Raw genomic sequence first — 14297 nt, 5'->3', positions numbered from 1 at the left:
TTCAAGGAGTGCAATACAGTTGGGCAAAGATACCAGATGGGATCAAGTGCCCAGGAGGAATAAGTATCCCCTGTCAACCAATCGCTCCTGCCGTGAGCCCTGTATCTTGTAGTCAAAATTACTGTGCAAAAACTGTCTAACAACTGGTATGAAACATGCCAGACAACATTAAGTCATTTGACCCAATGACAGGTTGTATTGGCAAACTAGGTCTTTATGACGACCATAGAAAACATACTTTTTGTTCTAATGATTTAAAATCGTGATTTTATTAACAATATAAATGTCTGTTTCCCTTTGTCGTCTGAGATCCAGGGATGAAAAAGTTAAACATAACGAACAGTTATCAATCTTATATATCCTAGTACCAAGAATACAAAATCGATAGACACCGGGGGAGGGGGGTTTACAAAAGAACTTACGACTTACGACCAACTTTGCATACTGGAATTATGCAGTTTATTGTAAGATCATTCACTCCAAATGCAAAATATTTTATCAAAATGTTGAAAATTAAGCCTCAGAAAAGTTTTACTTCATTCACTTAAAGTAATAACTGTGTAATACAATTTAAGATTTGCGATATTGCCGTAAGTTGTTTTGTAAAACGGGCCCCAGAGGTGGAATCAGGTGTCTGGGAGGAGTAAGCAGTGAGCCCAGTTTTTTTGTTTTTGGCGTATTCAGGAATTTAATCGAATTTTTTGTCTGACAGTATCAGGGATCAATTCCGGTTTTTAATTGACGGCGTAAGGAATCGATTCCGGGTTGTTTTCTTTCTTTCTTTCTTTCTTTTTTTGGGGGGGGGGGGTATCAGGAGTCGATTCGAGTTATTGTTTGGCGGTATCAAAAATTGATTCGAGTTTTTGACTGGTGGTATCAGGAATTGATTCGAACTTTGTTTGGCGGTATCAGAAATTGATTCGAATTTTGTTTGGCGGTATCAGGAATTGATTTGAGGTTTTGGTAAGGGGGGGGGGGGGGGGGGGGGGTATCAGGAGTCGATTCGAGTTCTTGTTTAATGGTATCAGGAATCAATTCCGGTTGTTGTTGTTTTTTTTTTTTTGTTTTTTTTTTTTTTGTTTTTTTTGTTAAGCGGTATCAGGAATCGATTCTAGTGGTTGCGAAGCGATTGTTGTAACCACTGGACTACTGCCATCGCTTCTCCTCTAGTCTATAACATTACACATTACACAATGTGTCAGTAGTACTACAATCATGACATGATGTTCATCTCAAAAAATTTAATTGCCAGTGATAATTAAATGAACACAAAAAATACAAACGAGAAAATTGTAACATCCGCTACATGTACATACATTACGACTCCAGCTCTGACATCATCAACTGATGCAGTTCTTCCTGTGACGTATACACAGACGATAACGCCAGTGTTGTCTTGTTTGGATCAAAATGAGGTCTGTCTGAAATCGAGTTAGGCAAGAATCGCACGTACAAATGATCCACACAGAGACAATCCGAATAACTCCATTTGACAAGAAGGGCAGAAAGTGTTTCACAATTGAGTTTCATCACAAAGTTCTCAAAGTACATTTTAACTCGTTTTTCTTCCATTTCGTTAATGCTGTTGTCCGTCGCTGAGAACATGTAGATTGTTTTTTCAAACAATGACAGGGCATTTGGGGTGAGAAGAGAATAGAAGGTAAATATGTCTTGTTCCTCCAGGTGACTGAGGAAGTCTGATACAGTTGACTGTAGTCCGCTTCTCATTTCATATAACGCCCAGTACGACTTCTGCTTCAAATGAAAGTTTGATATCTGCCGCAGGAGCTGCTCCAGGTTTCCGGGACGCGGCCTTTGCGTATTGCCGTATAGACGGAGGACTTGATATAGACTTTTTGTAGTTAACATGGAAAATTCTGAACATCCGGACCTGATTTCTCTTTTTGCGTCGGTGATAACAGACCTCTCCTGGTCGGACATAGTTCGATGGAGTGACGTCAGCAGTTGTCTGTCTGAACATGTGTTTAGGATCATAATGCACGCGCAGGCTTGTGACAGTTTTACAGGCCAGTAGTCCAAAAGAATAAGTCCGTGATAAAGAATTTGTCCGAGTGTCTTAAAAAACTCAGGTTCTGTGGATACATCTACTATTGGTACCGACTCTTGATTTCCTGCAAAAAAGTGTTCAAACGCTTCCCGCCAGAATTGCACAAACAACGCATGCGGTGAGAGGGGAACGTGACCTACGTCATCATCATGCGAATGTTCCTCGAAGCAGACAGTAAAATCGTTCTGGATCATTGCTGAATTTTCCTGGTAAAGTTTCAAGACGTCAAACAGTACGTTGGATCGTCTGATGTGAATTAGCGATTTGTCCTGGATTTGCATTCTGAGAAACTTGGATATTTCAAATATCTTGCATTTAGCTGAAAAAAGAAGAGGTAATAAAAAACATTATAACATTATACAAATTTGTATCAAAGATGAAAAACGTTTATTGAAAGATGTGATATTTTGTTTACCTGAGACTGGCAAATTTTTCATATGTGTAAATTGATTAAACGGTCATATGTCTATAAAAGTGCGTTATACATGAATATATCAATCATCGCACGAGATATAGAGTGATTGTAAGATCGTGAATAGTTTATCTACCTTTCATATCATCAGTTGAGTTACTCCGAGAAATCGTCTCACTTGGAATAGATTCTGTCTCGCATTTGATTACTGTATTCGTCAAATCCAGCTGTAATAAAAAAAAAAAAATGATCCAACCGTAATAATTAAAGTTCACCGGGGAAAAAAATCCAAACAAGACACTATATCAGGATATGCGAAACATAACAAATACATGTATTTCCTGCCCGAATTGTCGATCGCTAAGTAAAATCTAACCACTTCCGTTCATATGCGACCTTTTGCAATATTACATAATTTTTGCAACATTTCAGGTACAATTCATTGCATTCTATCTTAGTTTCTACAAAAGAAAATAGGGATATATTAACAGGTATGTTTGAGAGTTAGCACATTTTGAGAGTTTTTGGTTGTGGCAAACAAATATGTAAGATCATCTCTTGTGTATTACAGAAGTCGCTGTAGCAAAGAAGGGGAGAGAAAGCTGGATCAATCAGATTGCAATTACATGGCTAGTTTGGTGATCTAACCACTGAGTTAATCAATTAAGCAAAAAGTGGAGTCGAATACGGAAGTTTCGAGTTCCCCAAGAGTTATTTCCCTTTGTCGAACTCTTCCGTAAATTATGACGTAAAATATTATGACAGTGGGTACATTTGCTAATTACTATCGTTGTTTTATTTCTTTAAAAAAGATGATATCCAGAGTTTCTGAGACCATCCTATCTCAGGGGAAAGGCAACTTTAGTGAGTTTATGAGTATTGGATAACAAAATGGCTCAAACAAATACTGTTAATTGCCATCTTTCTTTGATAAAAGCGTCACTCATGTAGAAGAGGAAACGAATAATAATTTAATAGCCAATTTGATGATCTTATTCAAACAGATTATGCTTGATATGGCCAGAATATACATACCAGTGATTGATATAAACAAAAGTTAACGCTTTTACTACATTAATCGTACGTAATCGTTATGTACAATGCCAGTCTACGATATAATGTATACATTGTGTACCCACCATACGTCATAAAATGCGAAAGAGTTCGACAAAGGGAAATAATTTTTGTGTAACTCGGAACTTGCGTATTCGTCTAAGGATAAGAGCTATGCATGAGGGAGATTTTGAAATGAATTTCTAAATCTTATCACAGCAATTAAATATACATCCGTATTTTCAAGCTAGTAATGAAGTACTTAGCTACTGGGCTGTAGAGACTCTCATGGACTAACAGTCCACCAGCAGAGGCCTCGACCCAGGGGTCATAATGTAAAACTTATACAGTACAAATTTTGATGCACCAGATGCGCATTTCGACAAATAATTTTAGGGAAAAGCAGGGTGACAAAAACAATGGAGTCGAATTCGTCTAAGGATAAGAGGTATGCATGAGGGAACATAACCTGTTACTACACAGAAGTGAGTGGGTATTAATTTTCTACATTAACTTGTTACTACACAGAAGTGAGTGGGTATTAGTTTTCTATATTAACTTGTTACTACACAGAAGTGAGTGGGTATTAGTTTTCTATATTAACTTGTTACTACACAGAAGTGAGTGGGTATTAGTTTTCTATATTAACTTGTTACTACACAGAAGTGAGTGGGTATTAGTTTTCTATATTAACTTGTTACTACACAGAAGTGAGTGGGTATTACTTTTCTATATTAACTTGTTACTACACAGAAGTGAGTGGGTATTAGTTTTCTATATTAACTTGTTACTACACAGAAGTGAGTGGGTATTAGTTTTCTATATTAACTTGTTACGACACTAAAGTGAGTGGGTATTAGTTTTCTATATTAACCTGTTACTACACAGAAGTGAGTGGGTATTAGTTTTCTATATTAACTTGCTACTACACAGAAGTGAGTGGGTATTAGTTTTCTATATTAACTTGTTACTACACAGAAGTGAGTGGGTATTAGTTTTCTATATTAACTTGTTACTACACAGAAGTGAGTGGGTATTAGTTTTCTATATTAACTTGTTACCACACAGAAGTGAGTGGGTATTAGTTTTCTATATTAACTTGTTACCACACAGAAGTGAGTGGGTATTAGTTTTCTATATTAACCTGTTACTACACAGAAGTGAGTGGGTATTAGTTTTCTATATTAACTTGTTACTACACAGAAGTGAGTGGGTATTAGTTTTCTATATTAACTTGTTACTACACAGAAGTGAGTGGGTATTAGTTTTCTATATTAACTTGTTACTACACAGAAGTGAGTGGGTATTAGTTTTCTATATTAACTTGTTACTACACAGAAGTGAGTGGGTATTAGTTTTCTATATTAACTTGTTACTACACAGAAGTGAGTGGGTATTAGTTTTCTATATTAACCTGTTACTACACAGAAGTGAGTGGGTATTAGTTTTCTATATTAACCTGTTACTACACAGAAGTGAGTGGGTATTAGTTTTCTATATTAACCTGTTACTACACAGAAGTGAGTGGGTATTAGTTTTCTATATTAACCTGTTACTACACAGAAGTGAGTGGGTATTAGTTTTCTATATTAACTTGTAACTACACTAAAGTGAGTGGGTATTAGTTTTCTATATTAACTTGTTACTACACAGAAGTGAGTGGGTATTAGTTTTCTATATTAACCTGTTACTACACAGAAGTGAGTGGGTATTAGTTTTCTATATTAACTTGTTACTACACTAAAGTGAGTGGGTATTAGTTTTCTATATTAACTTGTTACTACACAGAAGTGAGTGGGTATTAGTTTTCTATATTAACTTGTTACCACACAGAAGTGAGTGGGTATTAGTTTTCTATATTAACTTGTTACCACACAGAAGTGAGTGGGTATTAGTTTCGTTAACATCAATTAAAGACTCACTATGACCTGTTGTTGCATTACAGGGGGAGGTGATGAGGACTCCTTTGGAATTAAAAGATGTTTGGGTGACGACGCTTGAATGCTGTGGGAAGACGCCGGGCTGAACGATGGTGACGTCCCATCTATGCTGCCTTCACTGATGGATATGGGTAAATCTGGAGGAGTTCCGATAAGTGGAATTTGGTTATGGGGACTTGTTGTGGATGTGACTTGGTGCATGAAGTACTCCTCCCCACACCGATAGAGAACTTGTGGGGGGCGGTCCTCTTCATTCACCTGCAATGCACGGAATACAATACGTGAACAAAGGTTCCTATCATTCCTATCCACAGTTTTAGAATTATTCATCAGATAATACCAAACGCGGTTTACTAAATTATCAGGAATGAAAGTAACTTTTATTTATTTTATACTTATAAAGTAAGTTGGGATAGTGTACGCCATCTTATAAAGTGCTTCGCAACAAATACAAATAACTTTCATTCCTTACATAAGTTGATATAATGTTTATAAACAACACATTATACAAGCATTATACAACGCATTATACAAGCCTTATACAAGCCAAAAGTCTTAATATTAATCTCGTTCTCATTATGTTACAAGAGGTGATTGAAAATTCGAAGTATGATAATAAGCCATGTACCAATGATTACAATATTGCATACGTCACGTGATACATAGCGATACAATACCGAACTCAGAGATTAATGTTTAGTCAAAATATAATGCCAGTTAAAGGGGGTTTTATTTTTCTACAGAAATATTCCACATACAAAAGATGTATGTCTTATCTAAGATATCACATAATTTAATCATAGCTATGTTTGAAGGAAAGCGTCAGATTCATCATTTCATACAGACGGTGTTTGAAGTGGCTGTTGTGAATTTTAACACTATGACCTTCTACTACTACTATAACAGTGATATAAAAATGTTATAAGTAACTTCAACACAGCTTACAACCTTTCAATAAGGAAAATGTGCTTAATGCTAGCCTCATGAAAACTTTTTATTCCTGTACATACGTGACGTATGATTATCAATATTCTGTACTGACGTATGATTATCTTTATCCTATGATTACGTATGATTATCTTTATTCTATGATTACGTATGATTATCTTTATTCTATGATTATGTATGATTATCTTTATTCAATGATTACGTATGATTATCTTTATTCTATGATTACGTATGATTATCTTTATTTTGTGATTTCATATGATTATCTTTATTCTATGATTACGTATCATTATCTTCATTCTGTGATTTCATATAATTATCTTTATTCTGTGATTACGTATAATTATCTTTATTCTGTACTTACGTATGATTATCTTTATTCTATGATTACGTATGATTATCTTTATTCTTTGATTACATATGATTATCTTTATTCTTTGATTACGTATGATTATCTTTATTCTGTACTTACGTATGATTATCTTTATTCTGTACTTGCGTATGATTATCTTTATTCTATGATTATGTATGATTATCTTTATTCTATGATTACGTATGATTATCTTTATTCTATGATTACGTATCATTATCTTCATTCTGTGATTTCATATGATTATCTTTATTCTATGATTACGTATCATTATCTTCATTCTGTGATTTCATATAATTATCTTTATTCTGTGATTACGTATAATTATCTTTATTCTGTACTTACGTATGATTATCTTTATTCTATGATTACGTATGATTATCTTTATTCTATGATTACGTATGATTATCTTTATCCTATGATTACGCATGATTATCTTTATCGTATGATTATGTATGATTATCTTTATTCTATGATTATGTATGATTATCTTTATCCTATGATTACGTATAATTATCTTTATTCTGTACTAATGTATGATTATCTTTATTCTATGATTACATATGATTATCTTTATTCTGTACTTACGTATGATTATCTTTATTCTGTACATACGTATGATTATCTTTATTCTATGATTACGTATGATTATCTTTATTCTATGATTATGTATGATTATCTTTATTCTGTGATTACATATGAGTATCTTTATTCTGTACTTACGTATGATTATCTTTATTCTATGATTACGTATGATTATCTTTATTCTATGATTACGTATGATTATCTTTATCCTATGATTACGTATGATTATCTTTATTCTATGATTACGTATAATTATCTTTATTCTATGATTATGTATGATTATCTTTATCCTATGATTACGTATGATTATCTTTATTCTATGATTACGTATAATTATCTTTATCCTATGATTACGTATGATTATCTTTATTCTGTACTTACGTATAATTATCTTTATTCTATGATTATGTATGATTATCTTTATTCTATGATTATGTATGATTATCTTTATTCTATGATTATGTATGATTATCTTTATTCTATGATTACGTATAATTATCTTTATCCTATGATTACGTATGATTATCTTTATTCTGTACTTACGTATAATTATCTTTATTCTATGATTACATATGATTATCTTTATTCTATGATTACATATGATTATCTTTATTCTGTACTGACGTAATATTATCTTTATTCTGTACTGACGTAATATTTGATTATCTTTATTCTGTGCTGACGTAATATTTGATTATCTTTATTCTGTACTTACATATGGTATGATTATGAGACTGCCTTGATACTTGGAATCCTTGATAGCCCGGGGAGTGTACTTAGCGAGGCGGATCAAACGTCTCTGCTTGTCTATTCGAAATATATCAAACTTTTTTCCTTTTAAGTTTGGATATAGCTCTTCACAGAGAAACTTTTCAAATTCTTGGGTTGACAGAGAGAGACAGAGCTCCGTTTTCCTGGGAATTTGATTGGAATCATAATCTTGGGCTGGGTAGCCTAAACGAAAAGAAAACCGCTATATATGTTTTATACACGCAGTACATCCACTCTTGTATAATCATAATATCTTGTTTCAACCCCATTTCCTGTATATAAACTTGTTATGATGTTTTAATGTTATTATAAATTCCTCCAAGACATTGAGTGTTCGGAACTTTAGGAACTGTATTTATCATTGTTTTGAAATAAATCTATTTACTTGAATGCGTTTTGTAACAGAAAGAAATAACGTTTTTAGTTTAGTTTAGAAATAGGCACATATACAATATAAATACAAGACAATATCACAGAGGAACACATAGTTAAAACAAAAGTTGTTGTTATATATATATGATAAAAAGGTAAATTTTAACAGCTATTTGACTTTAAGAGCACAGTGAGTAAATTAATGTATATGCCTATGCCAAGGATAACCCATGAAAGCCATACGGCTTATTTCCAATGGGGTCCTTCTGAGCGTGTCATTTTGGAATAGAATAAAGCCCAGAATAACTGCCACATTTCAGTTCAGTAAATACGAGGTATATAATATGTCTATCTAAAATTAAGATACGACGAAACAATAGAAGGAAATCTAGTTTGAACATCTTAAAGCTTAAAATTTTAATCCTCGTACCGAATCCCAAATCCTGGTGCTCTTGGACGAGTGCTTTTTCTCCTGCGTCAGCGGACGAGAACTTCGGAAGTTTGGCGTACTTATCCGGAAGGCAATACATTGCTCTTCGGAATGTATCTTTTTCTTTGGGTCCTCTTTTTAGCTGCTCCTGTTTTTTTAGCATACGCCACGCGTTGATGAAACTTGGATGATTCGAGCCGGTCAAGTATCGACCAGGCAGTAGTTTTTGACCAGCAACTGAACGTCTAAGCATGACCGGATGTGGTTTTGGCGCAAGCGTTGGCAAAACTTTTGCATTTTCACTGCCGCTGCCACTTGATTCTGATGTTTCCTCGACAACTGTCACATCGTCACTTTCATTTCCATCAACGTCGTTGATTTCCATCACCTGTGAAATGAGTGTAAGGATTTTCAATTTGCAAAGTTTTGTTCATGTCAACTAAAACATGATAGAAAATTAAATGAATAAATATTGCTAATCAACTCCGAAACGCTTGCTCCAGAGTGGCTGTTTGCACTTTTAATATAATTTTTTCATATAGGGGGTGAAGTCCGTAAACTATAATTGAATTTGTAATTATCGTGAAATTGATAAAAAAAAAAAAAAAAGTTTACCTTTCGATAAACTATCCTAACACAGCAAATAAGCGAGAAAACTGGTGGACAACTTTTGGCGGATCCAAGCCAGTGCTTTGACAACATAAAATAATGCGGTTTGAAGTAAATGGTATGTTTATCAACGCTTAATTTTGATCTTGCAGGGGAAAACAGTTTTGATAATTGTTTAATTAATGAAGTATGCCTGTTAATTTCTTCAATTCATGAATTTAGTCTTGAATCAGCCGTATAGAAATTTTCAGAACGACCAGGGTAAGAAGTGTTGAATATTGAATATAAAATCAACATCAACTTAATCAAATTTAGATCTTTCACGCTCCCGTATTTTCATATCACTCTTTGGGTATCGATCGTACATGTAGGAGAGCGAATCAAAGAGTCTAATTTTAATTAGGCTGAATTAAATGTCTCCCTCCAATTACTCCGGAATTGCTTTTATCTTCCAATAAATTACTGAAAGCAATAACTCAATTTTACCAGACAAACCAATTCCTTACAAACAATATTTTGATTTCCCCCCTCATTTTTATCAACATCCATCTTTTTATAATACAAGTAAAAATAACATCGAAGCTTATTGATGAACAATATATGGACGAAGTTCTTATTGCACATTTACTTTCAACAGAGCATTGCTTAGTACTAGAATTAGTTCGTATAAATTCCCTTCATGCACATACTTTTTACAATTCAACTATTGTCATCTGTACATGTGTTGCATGGGTTATTGCTTTAAATGTTTTCTTTACTTCACTCAGTTACCCTCGCCCCCATTCTCAGTATAACTACACCTTTAATTATTAAACTTTAAGAAAGTAGTAAATTGATTGAATTTAATTTAATTATTGCTCTCCCATAGAAAAAAAATGACATTTTCTTCTTCTTACTGTGCGCATTAATTCAACAATATCTCATTCAGTTGTTGATCTATATGAAATAATTCAATTTATGATATCATTAAGTTAAAAAAAAAAATATCATTAATTGAAATGTAAAGATATTCTTACGTCAATTTATAATACTTTTATTTGAATAAAGTAGTTATTTTCAATCACAGCGCCCATGTACAGTAAAACTCGCCAATAAGGGACTCACATATTACATGTAGGAAATTTTTGTCATAGAATCTTACATAGATGGTAAGCGAGGGATTTTGAAATTGAAAAGTTTCGAATTTACCTCATTTAGTTGAAGAATTAAATTTCAGTAAAATGTAATCTGAAGAAGAAAAATCTGCTAGACTTGAACCCACGAACTACCGATCAGCAATGAACACGTAAACCTACTGAAGTCCCCATCTAAGTGAGTAGATTTTACAGGAATATGCATGCATGTATTGCTGATATTAATGAATTCATTCAAGTTTCAAAAAGGAAGTAAGCCATTATGACGATGTATTTTTCCTAAAGCCAGGCCATTCACCCAGGGACGAAGCCTGGAACCTGTATAGAAGACGAAAATATGTTATGTTACATTGCACTGTGTATATACATGTAAGATAAAAAAAAAATATTTCTACATGTTTAATCCCGGTTATGGCCATTATTTAATTGTTTCCATGATTAAAGTTTACCTCTTACAAACAACTAGATTTCCTCTGCAAACTCTGCTTATCAGATTGGGAGAGAGAGAAACTCTCCAAAAGCATTATATATCAGAAATGCTATTTATCATTGTCCATAGATCTTTTAAAATATTCAAATACATGTATACATTAATTCTTAGATTATATATTGATTTATGGTCCAATGGGCCGGATGCATATTGCTAATTTTCATATATATTGTGGTCACAATGTCACTAAAGACTATCATAAGCAATTACTTTGTACCTTTATGGGGAAGGCTTATATATTATATAGGCTCTGTCTGTTGTCTAATCCTATTATGTTATACAGAATAAAATACTGTTTAAATTAAACCATAAGCAATAACTTACTTATCTACTTGTAAAGTTACCTAAATTAGTATCCTATTATGTTACTTATGTGCTAGTTTGATGGGTTTTCACTAGAAGATAATTTTACGACTACTAATTGTATGGCTTTCCCCTACCCATCATCCAATTATCTGAGACCATCCTTAATCTTTTTTTCAGATTCTTTATTTCCTTGAGCTATACAGCTCATCGGTTATAATACAAAATATTTACAAATATATACAAATAAGATAGTAGAGGGTGAGTAAATATACAAATACAATTTTGAGGAAATCAATGCATTTCAACATATATATAACATTACACGTGCCCCCTTTGTTTTATATGTTTTCTTTCTCTCTTTCTCCTTCTTTATATTTATAAAATGTCTTTTGCATATGAATATTGATGATATTATTGTGTAGATTAAATTACATATATGTATATAATGTAAAAGTCAAATAAAAAATCAAACAATAAAAAAAACAAAAACATTACACGTGAATAATATGTCGTAGCAAGTACAGAATTCATAAATTACATGAAGATCGAAACTTTGTAGCCTGATATAGGAACTTCACTACTGTGTGAACCCTGCGGACCGCGCAGAAGACATATCATTGGGTAAACCCTGCGGACCGCGCAAAAAAATATAAGCGAGGACTGTTACAGTATTTTACTTCTACAGGGACAGCCTGGTTAGCTAGTCCGGATGTTAAGGAAATAAGTCAGCTTGCGCATGCACAGATGCACGGTTATCTAAACATCACTCGGCCTTTTCCGTCAAGTCCAGAAAACCGTCTCGAGCGATGTTCCGATTACAACGAAGCTTGACCGCGCGACCTTTTTATTTATAGAAGTGACATGTTTCTGTTTATAAATACTACCTAACTGGGCACACATGGGGGTAAAGTCGGCTTGCGTATGTACATAATTAACAGCAATGTTTTATATGAACAATTGTCAAGAGAATATTGAAGAAAAAAAGTTTTAAATGGTTTGTGAAAAACAGTTTGTAGTATTAATGAAAAAAAAAATTCAGGTTATGGATTCTAATTTATTCCTTTTACATACGTTACATGACAACATCTTGACTTCAGCAAAACACACCACGGGAAGTAATGTATTGTTGTTAATATCTTAAAATGAACATCATTTGTGAAGTTACACTGGTGTTTTGAAATGAAAAACGACAGTCAAGCTCGTGAGCATCAATATTTTTAGTCAGATTTATATCATTGGATTATTGTATTTAGTTGCCAGATTTATTTACAACATTAGGTACATGTACGAAACTCGAATGCCATTTAGACTAGATTGTGTCCTCTGCTTGATTTGAACTATACGGTCCCAATCAAATACAAGGATGATCTTAATTCCGAGGTTGAAGGTCAAAGCTAAGCTATTTCATTTATATATACAGTAGGCCAATGCATCGTTACAACTCTAGCAATAAGTCTTATAATGAAATATTCGCATGTGTCAAGATTTAAGAAAATTTAAAACACATTTTTATTTCAACCTAGAACATCATGTCTTTGTTAGAAGCACGTGGCTGTGGTCCTCGTTCCGTGGTCCGTATTTAAGGACAGCAGTTTGTTGTAGTATATATCAAAGGCTTCAGGTGAGCTTAGAAGTCCGTTACACTTAATGATTTTAATTTCTTTGCGATCCTGAAATACCATTATTCTGAGTATACACAAATAAATTCAGTATTACAACAAAAATACATCCATTTTCCTGCCCTGAATACTCAAGTAACGGATCCTGTACAGCCGGTCAGTCTGCCGATTTTAACAAAGCTTACCAGTCTTTGTTGTTGGTTCGTTGTCGTGCAGACACAATAACTATATACCGAGGCCTTGTTATTGTTGGGGGTACAAAGCATAAACATTATACACATAGATAAAAATATATAGTACAATTCACAATGGCGATCAGTTCATGTGATGAAATGAGAAACACGGCATCCACTAATAACAGGAAGAAATACGTAAGATTTGGCCGGTGTAAGTCCCCTCAGCACTGATATTAATGGGCGCCCATAAATGCTCAATAAAGTCGACAGTGTGTAGCGTTTATTTACAAAGGGCTACGTGATAACTTGACATACTTAATAGAATGCATACATTGTTTTAATAACTGGATAAAAATATAGACTTGGATCTTACCTCCATGGTACAGCTATCTTCCACCGGGAGTTAGGACTTCGGAGCGTTTTCGAGTAAAAACAACATTGATTCGGCGTGGATAATTACATTTCACCGGGTGCTATGGTAACGAAGTGAGATCGTCTGTCGCTGCGTCGATAACGAAGATGACTCATCCATAAATAATGTTAGCAGACGATAAAATTTCCTGCTATCGACCGCGCGAGAGAGGGTGAAATAGTCATATATTATCGATTTCTCCTTGCCTCACTGGCACCGATAAAGAAGTTTCCAAATAAAATCGTAATTATCTGACGGGTTATGAAATATCTTTACAGCAGACGACAATGAATGGGGCGCTTTAATAAACCGATTAAGCAATAAAAGCCCAGAGACATTCACAATCGACCATCTGTGGAGAATCTAATTTAAACACCAGTTAAATCAGATTTTATCCCTCGGCCATGTATTTTTGCATGATGGCGAGCGTTATTGTTTATCAGAGTACTCCGAACTCTAATTTAAAGTCAATACGCTTTCTGGTCTGATAACATCAGAGCTCGAACAAGGATTCCCAAATTGAACATAGATAAATCAATACCAAAATGAATTAATAAATAGACAAAAAGAATGGATTTTTTCTACTAAATTTTCAGATTTAAA

General features: G+C 33.7%; 1 protein-coding gene across 5 annotated transcripts; it reads right to left on the bottom strand.

The window, feature by feature from the left end:
- Positions 1 to 1226: 1226 nt before the first annotated feature.
- On the bottom strand, positions 1227 to 14054 carry LOC125676043 (uncharacterized). 5 transcript variants are annotated; one of them, XM_048913933.2, is made up of 6 exons: positions 13656 to 14054; positions 8950 to 9337; positions 8092 to 8330; positions 5456 to 5731; positions 2617 to 2707; positions 1227 to 2387 (listed from the first exon to the last, which is right to left on the bottom strand). In XM_048913933.2, the coding sequence occupies exons 1-6, from the start codon at positions 13659 to 13661 to the stop codon at positions 1318 to 1320; spliced, it is 2070 nt and encodes a 689-aa protein (XP_048769890.1). In that variant the 5' UTR covers positions 13662 to 14054; the 3' UTR covers positions 1227 to 1317. The 5 variants fall into 5 exon arrangements, with proteins under 5 accessions (XP_048769890.1, XP_056015138.1, XP_048769889.1 ...); XM_056159163.1 differs by having other exon boundaries at positions 5462 to 5731; positions 13656 to 13941; XM_048913932.2 differs by lacking the exon at positions 13656 to 14054 and adding an exon at positions 13292 to 13465 and having other exon boundaries at positions 5462 to 5731.
- Between the last annotated feature and the right edge of the window lie 243 nt (positions 14055 to 14297).

This window comes from Ostrea edulis, chromosome 3 (genome assembly GCF_947568905.1).
Source record: "Ostrea edulis chromosome 3, xbOstEdul1.1, whole genome shotgun sequence".
Classification (NCBI taxonomy): domain Eukaryota; kingdom Metazoa; phylum Mollusca; class Bivalvia; order Ostreida; family Ostreidae; genus Ostrea; species Ostrea edulis.
The sequence above is the reverse complement of the archived record's forward strand: the minus strand, read 5'-3'. Positions and strand labels throughout refer to the sequence as shown.